General features: G+C 40.3%; 1 protein-coding gene across 1 annotated transcript; it reads right to left on the reverse strand.

The window, feature by feature from the left end:
- Nucleotides 1-742: 742 nt before the first annotated feature.
- LOC143281658 (methionine aminopeptidase 1-like) lies at nt 743-21,953 on the reverse strand. Its single transcript, XM_076586908.1, has 13 exons — nt 21,813-21,953; nt 19,721-19,772; nt 18,619-18,701; nt 17,100-17,160; nt 16,262-16,353; nt 15,672-15,755; nt 15,077-15,144; nt 14,306-14,376; nt 13,377-13,508; nt 12,049-12,154; nt 11,414-11,451; nt 10,254-10,319; nt 743-3,965 (listed from the first exon to the last, which is right to left on the reverse strand). Exons 1-13 carry the CDS (start codon nt 21,930-21,932, stop codon nt 3,799-3,801), a joined length of 1,140 nt encoding a protein of 379 aa, XP_076443023.1. The 5' UTR covers nt 21,933-21,953; the 3' UTR covers nt 743-3,798.
- Nucleotides 21,954-24,921: the final 2,968 nt, after the last annotated feature.

Below are 24,921 nucleotides of genomic sequence, written 5' to 3' on the forward strand. Positions count from 1 at the left end.
GGTGCATGAGAGCCTGAGTATTTACAGTCATAGCTGCACATTGGTCAATATCTTAACACTGTACACTTCCCAGTCACACAACCAACCAAATACCTATTGTGTGTAACATATTTTCATATTCATTTACACAAGTAAACAATATTAGTGAAGTTTATCCCAAAGGAAAAAACACAAAAACACAAGGTTAATTATGTACTGGATGGACAATCCTGTCCATCTAAGTAACTTGAGGGGAAAAAAAAAAAAAAAAAAAACAAAACAAAAAAACTTGAGGTCATCAGCAACAATCTGTCAGCACAGGGGTAAAACTGGGATGGTGATGCCGGGTTGGATGTGCCAAACATTTCATGACCAGGGAAGGTGGGGGGAGGGGCAGTGGACCTGTCCACATGACAGAAGTTTGACGCTCCGAACATTTCTTGCCCAGAGAAAGGGAGGGCAGGGTTATTGTACCTATCCGTACTAAAGGAGTTATACACCACAGACATTTCTTGTCCAGAGAGGGCAGGGGGAGGGGCACTGTACCTGTCCATATGACTGGTTGATGTGGACAATGAGCAGGATTTCTCATGAGAAGGTGTGAAGGGGGAGGAATGGAAGTGTTTCTTTGTGGGGGACTGACAGTGAATTCCTGGGATCTGGAATTGTCTGGCTGCTCTCTGTTCATCACTGACACAGTGTGTGTGCATGTGTGGGCGCATGAGTACATTTCTTCAATATTAAAAAAAAAAAACAAGACAAATTTAAGAAGGGAAACAATTTATTTCATACAGTATATGTACACAATTCCTTTATTCCAAAAGAAATCAACAGTCTCTACAAGCCTTTCAATTATACCAAGCAGTAGTATTCCATTTCATCCCAGCAGCTGTACGCAGGATCACTTTTGAGTGCCTTTCAGTTTATTTGTGAAATTTCAAAGGATAAAGCTTGTCATACCATTGACAATATTATGCTGCTGACCCATGTTTGTAGCAGACTGTGTCATGCAGCAAAACACATCAGGAAATTTGTACAGGGCAGGTTAAACACTAAGGTCAGATTCATATCTCAAATACGAGCTCGTACTATTAAAAAAAGAGAATGAAGAAAAAAAAACCCAAACAAAAAAAAAAAATATCCGACTGTGTGTGCTGCATATAATTTCCTGTTCTTTTTTTGGTTCCTTGTTTATGATTTTAATCAATAACATATCAACTTTCTTGAAACACACATCCATTCACTTAAGCTAAAATCAAACCATAGTTATGAAATTTATTTCACTGAAACAAAATCAATGTTAGCTAACAATTTTCAGCAAAAATGTGTCATGTCTCAACAACATATAAAATAAGTGCTTCAGGTCAGCGTACATGAATAAAAAATGAGCACTAGCAGATTTCTGTTTAAATTATAAAAAAAAAACTTTTTAAAAAGTCAACAACAGACAGTGCTTGAATGTTCTAATGAAAATTCTTTCAAGAGCTTTAAATTATTGGCTCACCTATTTTTCAGATTCAGCACAGAGTGTTTCAATTTGGCTTAAAATTCTAGATCACAAGTTGTCAGATTCTACTGCATCACCATCACATTCTCAACTTGTGGTGAAGAGGGCTCTTATCTTTGGTGGAGCTAACTGAAACTTGAGGCTATGTTTAGATTACCCTTTTGAGTGTGCTGTTACCCACAGTTTTTTTGTTTTTTTTTCATCCACTGGGGAGGAACAGAATGTAGAGGCACAAGGCTTTGAAGAAAATGTTTATCTACACAATGATGCCTTTCAGAATATGATCCATTTCCATTTCAGAAGTTTGTTGGTTTTTTTGTTTGTTTGTTGTTGCTGTTGTCTTTTTTGGAGGGGGCAGGTGGGGGGGGGGGAGGTATTTCTTGTGCCATATTTGATTAACCATAAAATATTTGCAATGTGTCCTGTACGCCCTCTTTAGAATACCTGTTTATTTGCATGCATGCATGTGTGTGCTGGTCAGTGCAGCTTACATTTGTATGTAAGGAAACAGATCAGGTACAACAGTATATACAAGTCTGTGAGACTGCAAGGGAGGGAGAATGAATGTGAAGAAGTTGCTTTTGCTTACAATATGTTTGAACATATTCATGTGTCCCAGTGTTTTGTTTCTATGTAATGTCAAATGTATATATATGTTTGTAATAGTCAACATATCATAATGTTTGAAAAATAAGACAAAACGACAGTGGTTTAAGGCAGATGAGTCCCCAAACAAAAGGATTAATAACAAAACAAAATATAAGCATCAATCAGTTTTTTAAGAAGTAACAATCATTCATTCATAAAAGAAGAAAGGTAAAAAAGAAAAGAAAAAAGTAGCACCCACAAACATTATCATCATTTGGTGGAATGGGAAAAAAATCAACTAAACTGAACATGACAAAACAACTGAGTTTGAGATGAATAGCTTGAAAACTTGAACCTAATGTTTTAAACCAGCTGCAAATTTGCCTAAAACGAAGTGAAAACGGGTATTAAGTTACTGATGCACAACAAAGCAAGATGGAATCAAAGCATCAAAAATATGGTGCACAATGCTACAAATGTCTCTTTCATTCACTTTCCTTTTTTATATATATATTTTTTTTTTATTCAATGGTAGTTTTACTTCACTCTCACAGGCACTGAGATAGGCATCCCCCCTCACACCACCACTTTCCCCCTGCTTTTTTCTCTTTTTTTCTTCTCTCTTTCACATGTACTTTTGACGTCGGAAAACATCATGTGGGTGTGGCTTAAGTCCAGACACTGGAGTATACTATACTCCACTGAAATAGCTTCCCCTATTTAGCTGATTCAACCTATCAATGTTAGGTACCCATTCAAACCTGATTGGTGTGCGAAAATCAAGTGAAGCGGCTTTTCCGAAGACCCAAGACCATGCTGAAATGAGGCCTGGAACCTTAATTACTTGTGAACACTGGATCAGAAGTCTAACTGATTCTGCTATGGTGCCTCCTTGCATGTGCCCTTTTCTCTGGATCAAATGTGCATGCTGGGAATGTTCCTGTTTCAATGACCCATCAAATGTTGACATGGATTATGGGATCTTTATGGTGTTTCATCTGACATTCTGCATGTGAAGACACATGAAGGAGCTTCAGGCACTAGCAGGTCTTCATAGCTGTTGACTTTAGAAAATGGAAAAATCTCCACTCTCAGCTCATGAGGCGCTGCAACTGGGATTTGAGCCCAGTACGCTCAGACTCTTAAATCACTCAGCTGTTACACCAGCAGTTACATTTTAAAATCATCCCATAATTATGTTGCCCTTGAAGAACTTCAGGAAATCCTAGAATTTCAAGCAAGCCAGTCCTTCAGCAAATGGGTACATGAGTTTATAGAAGACATCCCTGGGTTTCTGTAATTTGGTTTTCATGCCTTGAAATAAAAAAAACAACAACCGCTTTTATTATTCAAATATTGCTCATCCTTAACATTCATGCTGCACCTCTGGAAATGGCAAATCCCAACAATCCACTCACAAGATCTTGTATGAGCAATTACAAAACCCTTTATTTTTTCCTTAGCAAAAAAAAAAAGAAAATTAAAAGAAGAAAAACCTGTTTCCCCCCATCCCGTCTCCCTTTGAAACACATATCCACAGATATCTCCACACCCTCAGGGAATTACCGACATACATGGATATTCAACCTTTGCATATGGATGAGAGTCCAGACAGCAATAAGTGCACACATACACTCGAACAAATCAACATTTTAAAAAAAAAGCATTAAAAAAAAAAAAAAAAAAAAAAAAAAAAAAAAAGAAAAGGAAAACACGATAGACAGTTATTTAGAGTCCATGAAGTGTGGCTGCCCATTGTTTGCCAGACGTCGAGTCAGGATTTCACACCCTGTGTCGGTCACCAGCAGCGTGTGTTCAAACTGCGCCGAGCGCTTTCCATCCTGGGTCACTGCCGTCCAGTTGTCTGGCCACATCTCATCTCGCCATGTGCCTGTGGGGACAGGAATAAGCATGTACATGTGTATATGAAGACTTTGCCCCTTATATATAACAACAAACAAAAATGCCAGGTGTGGGAGGGAGGTTATCAGTTCTTAAATATGACCATCTGAATCATTTTTGCTTACCATCAGAAATTAGTGTGGATACAGTAACTTAGGTTCACATACATACACCACCTGTCTGTAAGGATAAATGATTAGTGTGTGTAAAAGCAAATATGGATAAATGTGTGCTTCTGTGTGTTGTGTTGTGTGTGTGTGTGTGTGTGTGTGTGCGTGTGCGTGTAAAAACAGCTGAAGCTCACATCTAACAGATGTGATAGGTATCAGTCTGAGTAAAAAACATTAACACACCAACAGTAATGCAAGAAAATCCAAAGACTGAAAAACATGCACATCAAACAGTGAAAGTGAAGAAACCACATATCCTCATGGTACCATGTACCAGTGTGACTTTAATAGGAAATTTTCTATCTAAAATTACGTTTAAATAACATACTTACCGTGACCCAACTAGTGCAGACTCCGGCAGGGGTCTGACATTCCTGTCCTGTGCAAACTATCCGCCCTTGCGGAGCAGACGAAACTACGGCCGATAACCTCCCGGAAGTAGGTAACCTCCCCTTTGTCCCGCTGGTTATCGCCCTCTTTTGACGGCAATATGCCATCACCAGCGCAGCAAGCAGGAAGAACAGGAAGCGGGGAGGACGGGAGGGTCTTAAATTTGGGTCACGGTAAGTATGTTATTTAAACGTAATTTTAGATAGAAAATTTCCTTTTAATTACACATACTTAACTGTGACCCAACTAGTGCAGAATAGCACGACAAGGTGGAGGGCTCGCCTGTTCTACTGTCTGTGAGCTGTGATGGTCTGTTGTGCAGCTACCACAGAAGCGATGGCTCTTGCGCCATCAACCCGCAGGCGTGCGACATCTCTCTGGTAGAAGTCGATGAGCCATTATCCCTTAGGCGATAGGTGTCCCTCAAGTAGAATTTGACGAAAGTAGAGTGTACTGTGTCGCCTAAGGACATTAGTGCGGGTAAAGAAGACAGAGGCCGGCAGCTGTATTGTGGGGGAGGTCTGTGGACCACAGCTGAGCAGATGAGCGCGGATGAGCGTCAATGCAAGGAGGTGCGCATGTGGTTTGATCTGATGATTCCACAACGGATGTGGGCCGATAGTGGAAGTGGTTTTTGTGTTTGAAGGAAACTGTGGCACGAGACAGAGGTAGGTCACCGTGTTGGGCCTGCCTCAGGCATGACAGCCAGATCTGTGGAGCTCCTCCATGCGAGCTGACAGGCGATGGGCACTCCCCCGCCCCTGGCCCCCCCCCCCCCCCCCTTTTTTGACGTTGTCAAAAAATGACAGCACTGGTATGTTGCCTATGCATAGGATGGCAGACATTTGGCAACAAAAGACTTGATGTCCCTGGTGTCTCTGGGACAGGGTTCTGTAATTGCCCAGGTAGGTACCATCACGAAGGGGCATACGGAAGGCTTGGTGGCTTCTCTGCCTGAGTGTGGCCTGTTGGAGTAACCTGCAGAAGGTTGTCCGCAGTCAATGGCTGGGTTGGATCAGGCTGTGGAAGTGCATTTCATGTGCCCACAGGTCACTGAGTCTCATTCAGTGATGGAATTCCCAAATGGAAGAGGGTTTCCATGGGGAAAATTTTTGCTGAAGGTTTTTTAGTGAGAAAGGGGACCGGATCCATGACAGGCCTCTGGCTGTGTGTGGTGCGCGCTGAGTCTGGGATGGAGCGGGGTGGGGCAGGGAGGTAAGTGGCTCAAGATGTGTTGTACTGGCTATTGACATCAAGGCACTGATCTGACATACGTTTTTAGTATGGCCAGTGGTTTCTTAATTGCAAAGGGAAATCATTTGCAGCTTAGTCTTTCATGAATGACTATGTCTCTCAGACTAGAAGTCAAATTGCACTGGGACTTAGTGCTGTAGCCTTAGGCCTAAGTAGCCTTTGGGAACCTTCCCAATTATGAGTCCTAAGGCCCTCTTGATTGAGGGACCGGGGATGCAACTTGGGCAAAACACTCTCTACTATAAATTGTATAATCGAATTCCAGCCCGAATAGACTGGACAGCAGATGCCTCCTCTGCTGTTCTGATGGAGACTGTCGTACTCGACTGATTATCATATACTGTTCCTAGGAGGACACCAATCAGCATGGGTAAACCAGGAAACAGCTGCTGTGTGCTTCAGGGACGAAGGTGTTCACCATGCAGATTATGTTGCAATGTAAGGAAGGCGGAAAGAGTTGACGGGGTCTTGTGGTGCAACCGTGTGTCAGAAAGACATGGTGCTTGCTTCCGAAGTGACAACAAAGTCATCCTCTGACAGTCCCTTGACCGAAGGCTGGGGCTCCATGATGGGATAGCCTGCCTAGGCTAGCAACCTCTGGAAGTGTCTCATTGGAAAGACAGTGCTTGAGGAGGAATGGCCATCTGTAACCACAGCAGTGGTTGTGTGTAGAGGCCGAAAGGATCGGGCAGGGAAGACTAAGTGCAGAAAGTGCTTTCGAACGCCAATTGTTTGAGACGTTGATGCTGGATTTGTGTTCAAGCAAGGTGATGGGGTGAACTGATGTGCTTGAATGCGGCATCTGCCGTGCTGGTATGAGTGGGCAGAAAGGTACACCCCTGTGGCTAATGGACGGTTCGTTGTGCTTTGTGGGACGCATCCGTCCTCGTCAATATGCCTTTCTCCCAAATGTAGAGGAAAACAATTATGACCCAGGCCTTCTGCTACTAGAGAGGAGTAGAAGAGATGGGCTGAGGGTGATTGTCTCCTGCCCAGTGGGCAGTTTTTGGGTCCGCTAAAACTTGTAAGGCAAGATAGACACCTCTTCATGGGAAGGCTGGCTAGGATGTAGGGCCTGTGTGGAGCTTTTGTCACAATCACAGTGGTGCAAACCAAGGGTTGTTGTAGGCAAGGGGAGAAAGAAGGGATGCCTTACAAACTTGGAAGGAATGAAAGGCATGTGTGTCCAGAGTGGCACCTCTAAGTTGGACTGCCTCACCCTTCCTTGTGCATCTCCAGCCTTATGGGTGATTGTTGCAGGCAAATGAGTTGGGTTGCCTTGTCCGTCCTTGCACCAAGAGAGGCATTCTTAGCCCTGTGGGTGTGAAGGGGGTATGTGTGGATCCCTAAGGACCAGCCACTATTGAAATGTGAAGGAGCATACATTCAGGCGTGAATGAGGCTATTATTATTTTATTTTATTTTTGTGAGTGCAGTCGTCCTCCAAAAGCAAGGTAGGGATGAATTTATGAAAATGAATACATATATGTGCCAAGGGAATAAAAACTTCCATCAGCTCAAGTGATGTCAGAAGTATGCCAATGACAAGAGATCGAGACACAAGAAATAAGCAGCTGTATAAGCATACGTGTAGCGTGCACCGATATACCCAAGTAAGTGGGTAAGTGTGCATAATCATCAATGGAAAGGAATCTGTCCATGCACCTACATATGAGATGTACATACGCATATGAATAAAGTGCCAGTACGTAGAGGCAGAGAGTTCTGGGCATTGTGAACAGAAGGCCGCAAATGCAAGTGTGCCTATATTGCTATGTAGGGAATCTCAATGAACAGATGTCAATGAATTGAGATAGAAATATAATTGTACATGTTAATATGAAAGTCGTCTGAACCTATCCCATAAGCACATACACATGTGTATACCGATGGATAAGTACGCATCTATACGTGAAAGCAGAAATGCGTATGAATGTAGCAATATATCTCATATATATGTGTATATGTGTGTGTGTATATATATATGTATATATATATATATATATATATATATATATATATATATATATATATATATATATGCATATATATAGATTTTTTTTTTTTTTTTTTTTTTTTTTTTTTTTTTTTTAAATATGTATAGATTTTTCTATATATATTTCGTGATTGTTGCTTGTGATAATAAATCAAATGGATAGAAGGGGAAATATTGTGATGCATTTCCTGTAGCCAATAGCCTGAGAAACAGCAAGAAAAGTGCAGTTGCTATGCAAAGATGTGTAAAGTCCCTGACTGGGCATGAGGACCCAATGAGAAACCGAAAGAAAACATCGTTGGTGGACAGCACGGGGGGCAGGAGTGATGTGCTGTGTCGGCGAAACTAACCACAGCTTCGAGCGCCTAGGTTACAAATGTGGAGTTGCCTCCCTTGGCGCCGAAAATCCTCGAAAAGGAATGTGTCTTTAGAGCACATATCCCCCTTGTGCGACGTGTCCTCGCTGAACAGGGAGGAGTGTCATGTTGTGTGTGAGAGTCCGTGGTTCGATGCCACCGTAACCGACACAGGTGAAAACGAGCGCAAGGGGAATAATTATAATGCCCCTTAGTGCCGTGGGCATCCCAACCCGAATCGGTTGCCATCGGACGCGAGACGGTCAGGGCATGTGGCATGACGGCGCCGTAATCGAGTGTTATGGGCGTCGTGGGCGAGGGGGTGACAAGTCCGTCGGCTTGCCGTGGGATGTGCATCCCCCTGTTGCTGAACGGCGGTCCAGTCTCGCGAACAGCTCCTGCGAGAGGACCGGCGTTCAGTTGTCAGTTGTGTGTTGACGGATAAAGTGATAGACAAGATCGGCCCGAGCACTGCCGAGAGGCAGGATCGAGTTATTGATACATGTAAGAATTATCTTGATATTCATTGTGAAAACTTTAAATACAAAACTCGTTTACATATTTTTTTGTGATTTTTCAAGCACTGCGCACTCAATGTTGAAAAATGCAACAGACATACGTGGGGACTCTCTTTTTCTTCCCCACTTCAAGCGGGTAAAAGGCCTTGTCAGGCTTGCACGCCTTGATATTGATATATGATATGATATAAGAGGTACTCCAACGTGGAAGTGCCAATATTAGTCTGGGAAACAGCAGAGTTAGGCAGTGGGGCAGAAGAATCCAACACTGCCTAAGTTCCAATGGGGCGTGCACGTACCTGCTCTGTGGGCGCAAGGCGCGGCACCAGAAGGCAGAGTGGTGCATAATTGCTGCAGCAAGTTTAGCGATGAGTTGCTGATTGTTTGGTTGAGTAGCTTGCTGAGACACCATTAGTGGATGGGAAACAGCAGCACTCGGCGGTGTGGCAGATGGGGTCATCACCGCATAGCTTGGTAGGACCGTGCACACACTCGCACTGAAGGCGAGGAGCAGTGCCGGTGCAAGGGAAATAACTGCGGCGGTCACCGGCAAGGGTGCCGAAGCAGGGGTTGCCTCCCTTTGATCGGGTGATCCGGACAAGGGGGGGGGGTGCACGCGTATGGGCAAGCGTGTCCCCTAGTGGTCCACCTTCCTCCCTACACCAGGGGAGGGCATCCCTACACGCCTCGGTCGCTATTGGATCCGAGACGGTCGAGGCAAGCCGCGTGGGGGGTCGCGTGATCCGATGTCACGGCCGCCACCACGGACGCATCGCACATAGGGCCCAGTCTAACGTGCGGATCCAAGACAAGCTGCCTTTTTTTTTTTTTTTTTTTTTCCCCCCAAGGGATTGTGGCCATTCCATTGGTGCAACTGTGGGTATGGTAAAGAGATAGAGGAGATCGACTCGTACACTGCCGACTGGCAGGGCCGAGAAAACGCGGATCGCGTCGAGTGAGTTCGCGGATCGATAAAAATGACATGAAAGGTAACACTGACCTGAGTGTGTGACCACAAACCTCTAGAAGTCATCAGAGGAGGTGGCGGAGGTCTGGAGTCGACCGGAGGGAGCGGAGGAAGTGGAGAAGGCGGCGGGTTGGCGTTGTTTAGAGGGCCAGGAGTAGAGGGCCCAGAGTGTCAGCGAATCGATTGCGATCGCGCTTTAATTTTAGCACGATTCCCCAATCGAGCTACATAATTATGTGACCTGGTTGGAGACATAATTTGACCACAAACAAGAACGCCAGAGAATCGACAGACAGACAGAAAATACGAAAAAACTTAGCCGTATGAAGAGCACAGGTACAGGAGTCATGATGGCTGCCGGAAAAAGAGGGCGATAACCAGCGGGACAAAGGGGAGGTTACCTACTTCCGGGAGGTTATCGGCCGTAGTTTCGTCTGCTCCGCAAGGGCGGATAGTTTGCACAGGACAGGAATGTCAGACCCCTGCCGGAGTCTGCACTAGTTGGGTCACGGTTAAGTATGTGTAATTAAAACTTTATTTATAGGCCAAGGAAAACCTTTTCTTTAATCATATACTGGTACAAACACTGCATAAAGTATCCCCCCCCCCCTTTTTTTTTTTTTTACCTTGAGATATCATAGGCTCTATTGTGAAGGTATGGCCTGGTTTCATCACTCCAATAGCTTTGTTTTCTGCAAAAGAATGACAAATTGTGAAAGTGAAACAAATAGAAGATCAAGATTGATTGATTGATTGATGTGGATACTTATATAGCACCTATCCTCGGTCAGAGACCAAGCTCTAAGCGCTTTACATACACGGGGACATTTGCACCACAGGCTGCCTACCTGGGTAGAGCCGACTGACGGCTGCCACTGGGCGCTCATCATTCGTTTCCTGTGTCGTTCAATCAGATTTCAGACGCACACGCATGCACACTCAGACAAACATGTAACATTTTACGTGTATGACCGTTTTTATTTATTTACCCCGCCATGTAGGCAGCCATACTCCGTTTTCGGGGGTGTGCATGCTGGGTATATTCTTGTTTCCATAACCCACCGAACGCTGACATGGATTACAGGATCTTTAACGTGGATTTTACTTTGTTGCTATATACACACGAAGGGGGTTCAGGCACTAGCAGGTCTGCACATACGTTGACCTGGGAGATCGTAAAAATCTCCACCCTTTACCCACCAGGTGCACCGAGATTCGAACCCAGGACCCTCAGATTGAAAGTCCAGCGCTTTAACCATTCGGCTATTGCACCCATTCGGCTAGATCACTTTCTATTTCCAACAAAAGAATCATGTCAAGTATTCATCAAATAAAATAGGATTTAAATTTTGTCAAACAAAAACCTGTTTTGGGCAGAAAATGTTCTGCATGAAAAAAAAAATAAAATAAAAATAAGATCAAGAGCATAAACGGGATTTTTTAACACCTTTTACTCAATGATTATTGTTGGATGCTTATAAACTGTATACAATGGGTCAATACATGGGAAATATGGTCTTCTTCTTCTTCTTCTGCATTCATGGGCTGCAACTCCCACATTCACTCATATGTACACGAGTGGGCTTTTATGTGTATGACCGTTTTCACCCCGCCTTGTAGGCAGCCACACTCCATTTTCGGGGGTAAAATATGGTCAATTTCTGCAAAGAAATCAAGTCTCTTTGATAAAAAATTCCAACAGTAAGATGCACACAGGCAACTGGTTTTGACCACAGAGCAGAAGAAATGTCACTGATAAACACAATCAAAAAGCTTACACACTTACTTCCGTAATGAGGTACACTTGGAGCAGTGTGGAACAATCTGCAAAACAATCCAAAAACATGATGTCACATTTTGATTTTTAGTTTAGTTTTTTTTCTCTGTCCGTAAACAAAGCAAACAAACAAACAAAAAACCCTGCAGAAATGTACTTCTGTTTGCATGCTTTACTAAAAGCCTTGTAAAGGAATCCCTTCTGCCCTTTCAGAAGAAAGTAACAAATCCAAGAATAATATGCCATGCTTTATTTGGAAGAGATGATTTATCAACTTATGTATGCATGTAATGGATGTCAAAGATCATACAAGACTTGTCTCTGCCAAACTCTACAAAACTGGTTTGGACTAAGTGTTGCATTGTGACAACTTTGTTCCTGAGAGTGATTCTAAATTACGAGCATAAAAAACCCCCCCAAAAAACCACCACCACCAAACCAACCAGCTAACCACAAACACACACTGGTCTTGCTTTTGTCAAAGTATGAGCAAAACATTTGCCTTTTATTCTGTCAAAACTTTAAAACAGAGACACATAAAACTCAAATCAGAAAAAAAAACCCAGCACACACACACACACAAATAAAGCATGCCTTGGCCATTGCAACAAATGCCAAGCTAACAGGTCAATGTGCTGACTTACTGGTGAATGCCGTGACCACAGTAGCTGCGCACCACAGAGTAGCCGTGAGACTGAGCGTGCTTCTGGATGATGTTTCCCATTTCCCTATACCGCACTCCAGGCTTCACTGTCCAGAGAGAGAGAGAGAGAGAGAGAGAGAGAGAGAGAGAGAACAGTCTGTCATTGTGAGCATGGTATTTGTGTTTTTTCGCCAATTCTTTAGACAATTCAGATGCAAATGTTTGATGTGTGTGTGTGTGCATGCATGTGTGTGTGTGTGATTGTCTTGTGTGTGATTGTGCATGCATGTCTGTGTGTGTGCGTGTGTGTGGTGTGTGTGTGGGCAAAATGTCATGACTCTAAAGTCTCGTTTGCTGTCGGAGATCTGATCTTTAATTTTTCTACATTACTGATACTTATCAACATCTAAAGCAGTACCTTCTTATTGTTCTTCTTGAGAAGGAATCTTCAGTCACTGAACATAAGTTGTTTTTTTTGTTTTTTGGTAAAAACATTTGTGGTACTAATGACCTTTGCTGTGGTATGTCATTATTTTAATGTGGGTATTTGCACAGGCCAAACCAACAGCTGTAAAAAGGCTAAGAGCAGTGTCCCTTAGGGTTGCTGATATAACTATCAATAAATTAATATTAAAGTCTACTGCAAAAACACCCACAGACAAACACACTGAGACAGACAACTGAACTAAGGTGACAGAGTTGCTGATACAGTTTTCAGTTTCAAGGGGCTGTCAAAGTCTGTGAACTGATCCATGAATGCTACAACAAATCTGCTTTAAATATATATATATATATATACAAAATTAAAAAAAAGAAGAAAAAAAAAGAGCAGCAGCAGATTCCTGATCTAGGTATCAACCCAAGATGCTGGTCTGAGCTGAGAGAGTATACCCTTGCTTTATAAATGCAAAATTAAAAAAAACAAGAAAAACAAACAAACAACCCCCCCCCCCCCACCCCTCCCGATAAAGACAACAAATAAACTACAAACAAAAAACAACAACAACAACAAAATAAAAAGCCACAACCACAACAATAATCAAATAAAATAGACAAATAAGTAAATACATTAAAACACAAAATTATTTTTAAAAAAAGCAAAAAAAAAAAAGCACACTAAAATAGATTCAAATGAAAGATATGCAGAGGGTAAACAACTGAAATAAAATAATAAAAATGGGCCACGTTCAGCGAATGGCTCTGCACCCACACATGCATGCATACTTACACAAGCGTGCAAACGTACACGCACACACACACACACAAACACATACACAAGAGGCTGAGGCACATGAGCCAACAAACCCAAACCAAAACGCTGCCCTCTACCTTCGTCAATGGCCATCATGAGACACTCGTAGGTTGTCTTCACCAGCTCCTTGCTGGCTTCATCCACCTCTCCAACAAACATGGTCTCGTTCAGGTCCCCATGAAAGTCCCGGTGGTAGGCCGTAATGTCAACTATCACACAAGAAAATAGTATTGAAAAACAAACTGTAAAAATGAAAAAAATAACAATTGACATGAATGTGTGAAGTTTATCAGCTCATACCCACTTCTAGCCTCTTGCTATGACTGTCTTGGAAACCATTATCATATCGAGTGTAAAACAAAAAATAATATTCAAATGAACTGCAAAATGATGAAACAGTACTGACATGAATGTGTGAAGTTTATCAATAACAATTCACAGCTACAGTTCACAGTTACAACCTGCAAGTGCAACAAAGCAAACTAATAAACAGTTAAAACAACAGTTGAAAACTGAAAGCTAACTGTGCAGTTTATATCAGTTCAAAGTTAAATAATCATTCAAAAGTGAAAGCTCAGTCAATGCTGGAGAACAAACTTTGTTCTTGCTCTCAGAGGTGCATCTAGATGTCCATTAAATGAACACAAATGTTAAAACTCTTTCCCTGACATAGGTGAAGGTCATGATAGCAATTTTCAAGCAATATTCAAATAATCTGTTCACCTCACCAGACCAAACAACACCTTTTTTCTATTTCCAACAAACTACCCACATGCCATTTGATAAACAAAAAAGAAAAAAAAAAAAGGCTGGCACAATTCTGCTAAGGCAAGCTGTTTCCCTCCCCAAGAAAAAAAAAGAAGAAGAAAATAATTCCACCTGCTCCTCCCAACGCCAAGAAATGATGAAGAAAGGAGAGAAAGAATAGAAAAGTGACGTCATTTTCACAAGCATGCAGGAAGACCCTGCCATGCATAGGTACACAGTCTCAGAATGGTGTACTTACTGTTGACAATGTCGCCGTTTTCCAATGGTCTCAGATCAGGAATTCCATGACAGATCACCTCATTGATTGATCTGCACAGGACAAAAATAATACAACTTTTACTTTTAAAACATGTGCATGTGAATAACATTTCCTATCTTCAAATACAAATCTTTGCTGTCAAAAACAAAACAGACACAGAGATGTACACCATTCTGGAAAATAATGCACCTGCAAGACTGCTGTTACAATTGAATGCAGTGAATGAGCAAGTGTGTAAGAGTGAGTGTGTGAGTGCAAGTGTATGAGTAGAGAGAGAGAGAGAGAGACAGACAGACAGACTGAGTGCACGTGTGTGTGTACATGAATATGTGTGTGCGTATGTCTCTTGTATCACTTTGCCAAATTCCTAGACGATACAAAATCACATAAATAATACATCTTTATTGGTGCGCACACTGTACTGGAAAATAACCCACCAGCAAGACTGCTATTACAACTGAATGTAGTCAGCAAGTTTGTAATAGGAAGTGTGTGAGTGTGTGAGTAGAGAGAAGAGGAGGAGAGAGAGTGAGAGAGACAGCTAGAGACAGAGTATGAGTGTGTGTGTACGTGCATTTGCGTATATGTCTCTTTTTCACACTGTTAAATTACTGAATGATACACAGTCACATAATTAATACATTTTCATTAGTTAGCACTAAAGAGAAGACTTGAAATGTACACAAAGTTCAGATAAATTTCATGAAGTGTTGAGTATACTATTCCAACTCTAACACAAAATACACTCACGTGCAGCATGATTTAGGGAAGCAGTAGTAATTGAGAGGAGAAGGATAACACTCTCTGTCTATGGTTGCCTGAAACAGAGGAACATTCTTTCACACATTCAAACATGTTCTCAATAATGTAATAAACTTGAAACTTTTTTTTTCACACATTCAAATATAGTCTCAATAATGGTTTAAAGGAACAGCCACTTGATAGATACAGAAAACAAAATTTTGATACATCTATAAGATGCAAATCAACTTAAATCTACTTGATACTTGAAAACAAAAACCAAACCAAACCAAACCAAACCAACCAACCAACCAAACACAAAAGAAACCCCCAAACACCCCTCACACCCACACTTTCACAACCCTCCATCCCACAGAAAAACAAACCATAAATCCTCTTCAGCAGGCTAGAAGATTATCACATAGTTCTATTTTGGATTCAGCAGGTAACTACCAGCCAATTTTAAATTTAAACAAACAAAAACAAACAATAAAAAAAAACCCCATAATAGCTGTAACTGTTAATTGCATCACTGTTTTTTGATTGCAAAAAGCATACTGACACACCTCAAGCCTTCAGCTTGCTGACCCACACAGAGACGTACCTCATGGACCAGTCTGTCAATCTCATCTGTAGTGACCCCAATACTAATGGCTTCAGCTGCCACATCCAGGATTTCTCGTGCCAGCTGCACACATAACATACAGATACAGATATACATTCACACTTGGGGCTTTATGTTCTTTGGTTTGAATAAATCTCACAAAACATTGTGATCACTGTCAAAACCTTCATACCTTTAGGGAGATGTTGACACAAACTCAGACTACTTTTACTTGATTGAACTGTAATTCTTTCTTTGTTAAAGACAAAGTTTCAGCATTAAGTATAATACACAGTCTGTTAAAAAGCAAAGAGGGCTACAAAATAGTGTGCTGAACTGATCAAATAAATCCACATAACTGACTGAGTGCATTTAAAACCAGCACCTTGGAAGTTGTGAATACCCTGTGGACTGCCATGAAAAGGAAAGTCAGTGACAGAAAAAGAGGAAAAAATGTGTTTTAGCAAATACATCCATGATTATTTGCGCATGCACACACAAACACATGCACACACACAATGAAAGGCGTGTACTATTTCCAAGCACTTGGAATCAAAGTCTATACAGTGTACAGAATGACAGTGGTTTACCTTACACACGACTCGCATGCCTTCCTGTTCTTCATCATCCAGCTGTTTGATGTTTGTGGAGCCTCTCATCTGACGCTCTGAGAGGGGTACGCCTAAACACAGAACATACAGTGATGAAAAAACAACTCATCTTACAAACCACAGACACTGTATTCTGTATCTCCCATTTCCTGATGGGAACAATAACCCTGTAGCATAACTAATGCTTCCCTAAACTGCCTAAGTGCCTTCATCCTTATTTCATAGCCTTCAGCAGTTATCACTTTAAGAGTGAAACTTGGAGAGAAAGGAATGCATTTCAAGGGATTGACATACCAGCTATTTCATTCAGGCAGTTTCAAAACAGTTTAAAACTTCATAAATTAAAAGCAAATCTGTCTGGCATCATATTGAAAAAAACCTATCAAAATCTGAAGGAAAAAAACATGTTTTTCATTATAATTCTCTGAACATTCCACAGGACACTGTAGCCATGGTCAAGTCTTGTTCAGTCTTTCCTTTTTCTTATCTGAACAGCATGACACTTAAGTGTTTTTGCAGCCACATGCCAAATGGATCTTATTTGTTTGAGTGGAAGACGTACTTGCTTTGCTGGTATTTGACTTTTATTGGAAGACACATGCACAAATAAAAGGAACATGCTTCTTTAGCTATTTTATTTTTGTTTAATAGTAAATTTTCCAGTTGTTCAGAATGAAGTAAAAAAAACAAACCACCACCAAAAAACAAAAACAGGAAGATTAAAAATCAAACACACACAACCATGTACACTGATGCTCTGAAAACTTGTCAAAATCATAATTCCCATTATGGGTTCTGGATATTACAGATCAGTTACCTTCTAGGTGGTCAGCATAGTCAGGACGAGGGATATTATCAGGCACCTGTCTCTTGGGTGTCTGAAAAATCACCAGTTGGTATGATCATAAATATGGTGCCCTGATTCACTTGAATGAAGGCAGTCACACAGAATAACAATGTCTGTGTCCACTTACTTTTCAGCTATGCTCCATTGCTTTCAAATCTCACTCACTTTCTATACACATTCTCACATATTTGAAAACATTTCTCAGTGTAGCCAGATATGCTTTTCAGTAGACCTCTTTTGTTTGTTTGTTGCTTTCTGCTACTTAATAAAATTCAGTTTACTTCCTTATTCATTTATTTATGCCAGAAACATATGAATGCATCTCTTCCAGTGTAAGCATGTTTGTACACATGTATCTCTATATGTTACTTTATGTGTTATTTCCTTTACACACCATTTATTTTTCCAACCTTTGAATTTAAGCAGGCATTATGTGCTTTGTGCATCTACTTTATGAAAAACACAACAAAAAAACAACAACAAACAGTTTGATCTCTGTTGTACCAAAACATGACAAGAAAGGCAAGGCCTTCGAGACTCACTTGTGATACACTTTTAAAAAAATCCAAGTTTTTATGTATTGGGTTTAATGCATTTACTGTTATATTTATATTTTTTGTATTCTCTAAACTTGGCACTTTGATCTGATATTCGACCCAACAAAGGATCTGTCATTATTATCATTTTTTGTTCAAACAGGAACTTCTTTTGCTAAGCATGGAAGTTTTATTTATTGCAAACGTTTTGGTGTAGGTAGCAGAACAAGGGAAATTACTCTGCTGGGGAACTTAGTTTGCTTTAAACTGATCTTTCTCATCTTAAACATTACATTTTGAAATTATACTCAATACATAAAAAGCTTGGATTAAAAAAAAAAAGTGCATCACAAGTGAGTCTTGAAGGCCTTGCCTCTCTTGTTTCAAAATGTAATGTTTAAGATGAGAAAGATCAGTTTAAAGCAAATTAACTCCACTAGCATTACAGAGTAATTTCCCCTTTTTACTATCTGCACAAAACGTTTGCAAAATAAATAAAAATTCCATGCTTAGCAAAAGAAGTTCCTGTTTGAACAAAAAATGATAATAATGACTGCTCTAGCTGTTGGGTCAGAATATCAGATCAAAGTGTCAAGTTTAGAGAATACAAAAAATATAAATATAACAGTAAATGCAGTTTGCATATAATTAGGCTTCATTCTTTATTTTTTTGTGCCAATCCCAGAAGCGCAATATTGTTTTAAACAAGATGACTGGAAAGAACTGGATTTTTCCTATTTTTATGCCAAATTTGGTGTCAACTGACAAAGTAGTTGCAGAGAAAATGTCAATGTTAAAGTTTACCACGGACACACAGACACACAGACAACCGAACACCGGGTCAAAACATAGACTCACTTTGATTACACAAGTGAGTCAAAAACATGCTCACTAATAAGTTAAAAGATTCAAGTAAATCAAAAAAACAAAATAAGCACCAACTAAATCCGTACCACAGGGAATGCTCTCAATGAACCTGTGTACCGAAAACCAGGCCAAGGATTGTAACCATTCTTGCTCTCCTCTTGTGTTTCTTCTGCACACAGAAATAAACTGTAGTTAAATATCCAGTATACAGTTATTTTCATGGAATATGCAGGTCTGTTCTGTACATTTACAATCAATTATCATATTAACACAGACACTCACAAACAAACTGTCACAACACACACACACATATATATGTATATACATACACACTGTTCTATCCATCAAAATTAAATGTTTTAAGAAACCTAAAATCTAGTAAAAAAAAAAAAAAAAAAAAGAAAAAAAAAAGGAAATTTTCTTCCTAAAATTATGTTTAAGTAACATACTTACCATGATCAACTAGTGCAGACTCCGGCAGGGGTCTGATTCCTGTCCTGTGCAAACTACTACCCACCTATGCAGAGAAAACAAAGGTAGCTACGGCCGATAACCTCCCGAGGTAGGTTACCTCCCCTGTGCAACCCTGACTAGCGCCCTCTTTTTTCAGCAATTCGCAATTTAAAAAAAAAGAAAAAAAAAAGAAAGAAAGTATTTTGTACAAGAAAAGCAGGACTGGTATAAAAATGTATCCAGTATGTCTGTACAACAAAACAGTCCTGAGTATAAACTGTATCCAGACCATTCTAAGCAACATGCTTTTATGCTGTGTTGTAATTTTTATCCAACTTATATATATCATAAACATGTCAATGCACATTTTTTTTTTTTTTTTTTTTTTTGAGGGGGGGTGGGGGGGTGGGGGGAGATGGGGTGCAATTCATGGGAAATTAGCATATCTATTTCTAACATAAGAAAGGTTTACTAACTGCTGTATTCTATAAGAATAAAAAACAAAGTGCATATATATCCATGCCGTTATACTGAAACGACCTCAAACTAATGTAAATGAAGTGGAATATGTTTCTGTGTTTGTTTCTATGTCAGTGTATGTAACTGAGAGTGTGTCACTGCATGTGTGCACATGCAGGTTTTTATGTGCCTGCATTTGTTCAGTCCCACTCCCAGTCATCAAAAATTTTCCTGAAGAGTGAGACAACACAAACACATCCTGCAATATATACTCACTTGCTTTCTTGTGGACCTGCTTGTGTTCACTCCATGAGCCTTTAAAACAGACCTGTACAAAAAACAAACAAACAAACAAAACAAAACAAAAAGAAATGAAAACAACAACAACCCAAAATGATGCTTTGATAAAAAAAAAAAATGTTAACTATGGCATTGGAAAAAAAAGAAAAAAAAAGAAAAAAAAGAAGCAGAAAACTGCACATGTAGAACTTCTTTTTTTAAATGATTGTTTCAACATTTCTTTACACAAAAATGCACAGATATTTTGCACATGACATGTTTAGAGAACTGCATATGTATATAAAAAATCATTCCTAAGACTATTGAAATTGACTATAAGAGGTATCTTAAACACACACACACACACACACACACACACACACACACACATATATATATATATATCCATACAGAAAACTCAAGAATGATGAATATACATGTGACTGTGTTTTCCAACAGACGTGAAGTAAGACATAAGTTTATGAAGATAAATTGATCTAATATGTCCAGGTAAAAGTTAACAGAAATATCAGGAATGAGAGGTGCGTGTGAACAGAAATCCATTATATTCATGCATATATCATTTACTGATCTTGTCTTAGTGTTCATTACTTCCAGTATATTATATAAAGATTAAACCAAAAATGGTGATAATGGGGATGTGCTGCTTCCACTCTTTATCCAATGTATCCATATCAGTAGTGTATGTTTACTCATTTTCTCTCCTACCCAAATATAATATCTTATCATGATTTTTTTCCCCAGTCTTTGAACCGCAAAATCATTAGAATAGTAGCAGCTACCAGTGCCAGCTTATATTTCTTTTTCTTTTATTTGACAACAGAGCAGTGACTTACTAGCTATTCAATTATTATGTTCAAGCAACACAGAAAATGACCCTACACATGGGAAGGGGAATCCCCGTGACATATGACTAAGAGATGATGCTTTTTTCCCAGTTTTCTGTTAAGGAAGAATTTTTTTCTAGCTGTCTGGAAAGGAAGAGTTTAAATGGCAGTTTCATCACTGCGCAAATATGGAATGACAGCAGCCTTTTATAGTTCTCAGCTGCTGCATAAACATGATGCTTATCAACTGAGTGCCAAAATTGTTGTCAATGCCAACACACAGTTACTTTAGAAAGTTTACATTGTATTCACTTATTCAGTATAATTACTGTTAAAACAAACAAACAAATAACAACATACAAACAAGAAAAAAAAGATTTATGAAGAATTACTGTTAGTTTCATCAAAAATAAACTCTTTCAGAAGCACACAATTTGATTTAGAAGACAAGACGAAAACCACGGGGAAATAGAAAACAGATATGAAATAATAAACCAATGAAATATTACCATTCTAGAAGTGGAAAGTGTTTTAAAAAAAAATTCAACATAATTTTTGGCTCTCATTTAAATTCTGTGATCTAGATGGTGTTATGGTCAAATCTGGTCAATCCTTTGCCCGATGCCATCATCTTTGTGTGGGAAACTGAAATGTATGCTTTATTTTGTTTCTATGTATGTATATCCATTAAATTGATTAATTTCCCTAGTTATCCTACATGTTATTTATGTTCTGTGTTATTGGTTTTGCTAGTTTTGCTACAAACAATATATAAAAAAGTAAATCTGTAAATTGCATACGAATCACAATGTGTTTTAAAGTCTGATAATTCTGAAACTGGCAATTCTATTAAAAGTAATCTAACAGGTAAAATGCTAACGTATCAGAGCTGACAAAAAAAAAGTTTAGTTAACAGCCCATCACATGGATTGTTTGAATGAAGTATGAGAACGATCTACTTACTTTTCGTCACCACAACATATTACTTGAGTTCGGGAGCACTGGCTGCATTCATCTATGTTAAAAAAAAAGAAGAAAAAAATCCTGACTTGTCTACTACTGCTTACAAGCACTACCATTCCAGTATTGCTGGTATAGTTCTAGTAAAGCACCACACATGACTCGACTAGAATAAGTATTTTTTTCAACAAGGAACACGAGGTGAAGTTTTAACTGTTATGCCACTCAACGTATTTCCAACATAAAACGTAGACGAAGGCTCCATTCTCGGTTGGGATTACCTGTGAGCAAAAGAAAGAGCCTTGGATACCCAGCTTTATACATGTGGGACACTGGAGTTTGGCTTCACAGCCACAACCTGGAGTTTCGCAAACTCGACTTGTCACCACTGCGGACGCCATGATGCCAAAAGCAACTGCATACTTTAGAGTAGTGGCCCTTGAGCCTGGTTCCCGACCATGAGACCTCATGAGAAAAGTAATAAAACTAGAAATAATGCCCGTAATCAGAATAGGCAAGCCAAACAGTGACACAACAGGATTCCCACGAGTTTGGTACTTTTTGGAAGATTAAAGGGTCGTTGTCTTGGTTGAGAAGTTTGATTTCGTAACCTTTGAGGACTGCATGATACTTGCGTGTGGGAAGCGTGTCGATTGTCCCCCGTGTTGATATTCTCCCCGCCGACAAAGTCCCTCTCAGAAGGACACAGAAAAAGTCAAATACAAATGTATGTATATATATATATATATGACTGATAATACTTTCTGCTTGATCAAAGATGTGTTGGGGAATGATGAACGAGTTCTATTGTGCTTCTCTTCTGACCAGCCGTCCGCCCGGCCTTCAGAGTGTTAAAGCACATGGCCGCTGTACACACTGCCAATCACTGCATCGCGGCACGCACGCACATGCACGCACTGGCACACACACACACACACACACAATAACGCACACCGCCAGCCGTGGTCGCGGTACTGGCACGGTATACGCGCGGCGCGCGCGCGCACACACACACGGCAACTGAGCGCGAATGCACGCACGCGCGCACACACTGACACCGTAGTGACTGGACGTGCACGCCCGGCCGTGGGCTGACCGGACGCACCTCTCTTAGTACACGGCCCGCCAGTACACACCGGCCGGCGCGCGCGTGCGTACGGCATTGCATGCACACACGCACGCTGACGCATGCACACGGCACATCCACATCCGGGGGGGGGGGGGGGGGGGGGGGGATCACACCCAATAATTTTACTCCCCCATTCTTTGAAGGAAAATGTATGCTCTTTTTTTTTTTCTTTTTTTTGTGAAGCATCTGCAGGTGATTGTGTCAGATGTAGGGTAACTGCAGAAGGCAGGAGGTTGGGCAGTGGAGGGGGTAGCCAGAATGGGAGTAATGGGAATAGGAGGGTGTACATTGGGGATGGTAGGAAGGGGGAGGGGGGAGAGTAGTGCTGGGGCGGGAGACTAAGACAGGGTTCTCTGCGCACAAATTACGTCTTCACTCGCTTAATTCATAGTGTATAAAGTCAGACGCAAAAAGGGAGAGAAAAAAGAGAAGACTGTCCGTCTCTCTTCTTATGATCTTATCACATGCTCTGCGTTATATACCCTGAATATCTTTATTTTACATGGTGATCGATTTGTACATAGTCTTCAAGGAAAAGTGTACTGGTTACTCAACAATTTTCAAGTCATTAATCTCTTGACCAGCGTATGAATGACCCTAAAGAATTGTTTTCCATTTTAATCGATTGAAGCAAAGTATTTTGACTTGAACTAAACTGAATTACAATACTGACAAATCAGAAGCCCTTAGTGCTTGAGGCATGGGATGACCTCAGCAGCTGTGGTCAATCAATCACAGGGAGAAAGTGTGAGACTTGAGAATTCAAGTTATGTTTTAGATATGTGATGCTGTGTGTGTGTGTGTGTGTGTGAATTTTCTCAGCAACTGTATGGGAACCTAACTTGGTAGGATGATAGTGGTGCACAAGATCTTTTCAGGCATTTCCTCTATGGTGATGAGGTAAGCTGTGTGAGGGTCAATGTCATTATCAGGCAAAATAGAAAAAGCTCAACATCGCTCTTGCCTCAAATCCAATATTCATTTAACCTGATATGGTGACTGATCATTATGACAGCATGATCCCTGCTGAAATTCAAGGTCAGATGTCAAAGTCACAACATCGTATAAAAAACAACAACAAACAAAAAAACAAAGAGGAAAAGTATAGTTAGTTAAGTGGGTATCCCGTGTGAGTCTTGAAGGCTTTTCTCTAGTTTCAATGCAGGATTCTCTGACCTCACATTATAATCCATCTTTCATTGTCTGTCTCTGTCAGTTTCTGAGTATGTTAACCAGTGCTTGTATTCTAGTTTGTGTCTGTTACATTGTCTTTTCTTTCTCTTGCTTCCACCTCTTCATCTTTGGTGAAAACTGTTAATCCCTATGTATCCGGTTTTTTTTGTCTCTGTGACTGGTTATAACTGCCCTCTTGTTCTGTGATTTACACCAGAGATAAATAGCACACAAACACAAAGAGGAGAGAGGCATAAAGATGATCACACAGACCAGGGGACTGACAGACTTTAAAACAGATGCATTGAACTTTACTTCTCATGTCATCAGAAGATAAGGCATATTTTATACAAGCATATCATTTTTAAAACCAACAATAGTGAACAAAAATGTATGGTCATGTAAAAGTTAAATAAAAGAGACTAGAATAAGGTCTTGTCAAGCTTGTCACAGACATAATTTCCATTGTAAGTAAATCTTATCGTCCTAAACTCTTCATCAACCTACAAACGAATTCTTTATTCTTGTTCTTGTTGCTTATAGTCCAGCCGACCGCATAGAGCCATATCAGGACAGTCGAACCATACAAATGCTCAACCGTGTCAACACAAAACTGTCACATTTATAAAAAAAAACCACTAAGACAAACCCACAAAACACAGCATCCCCACGGGGAAAAACAAATTCTTTGATCTGGTCTAACATACTTCCAAGTCCTTATACGGTGCAAGTTTACTTTTATTATCATCTGATACTGCAACAATTATAACAAATTCAATCGGGGACAAAGAAAAACAAATCTAGTAAACTTCCTGTATCAAACAAATCTCTTTTCAAGACAATTTCATCACAAAAATACAAAGGCACATTGGAAAAGCTTCGCTGGGTTGTGCCCTTTTGAAGTTCCCCTTCCTAGATCTAAAGGAACTGCAGAAAACCTATTACATTCCAATGTTTCTCAGTTGCCAAAGTGACCATTTGGCTGCACACCCCCAATGCATCAAAAACAAACAAAACAAAACAAAAAACAAACACATAAAAGATGACAGCTGTATCTGGGCTGATAATTACACAGAAAAGAGAACAAT

This window comes from Babylonia areolata, chromosome 1, assembly GCF_041734735.1.
Source record: "Babylonia areolata isolate BAREFJ2019XMU chromosome 1, ASM4173473v1, whole genome shotgun sequence".
Lineage (NCBI taxonomy): Eukaryota > Metazoa > Mollusca > Gastropoda > Neogastropoda > Buccinidae > Babylonia > Babylonia areolata.

Excerpts from the sequence above, each read along its gene's own strand:
- LOC143281658 (XM_076586908.1), bottom strand. The coding sequence starts at position 21,932 with ATGGCGTCCGCAGTGGTGACAAGTCGAGTTTGCGAAACTCCAGGTTGT. Across the intron at positions 16,354-17,099 it reads CTATGCTGACCACCTAGAAG|GCGTACCCCTCTCAGAGCGT; the intron begins GTAACTGATCTG and ends TTCTGTGTTTAG. Across the intron at positions 11,452-12,048 it reads TGTGGTCACGGCATTCACCA|ATTGTTCCACACTGCTCCAA; the intron begins GTAAGTCAGCAC and ends ATTGTTTTGCAG.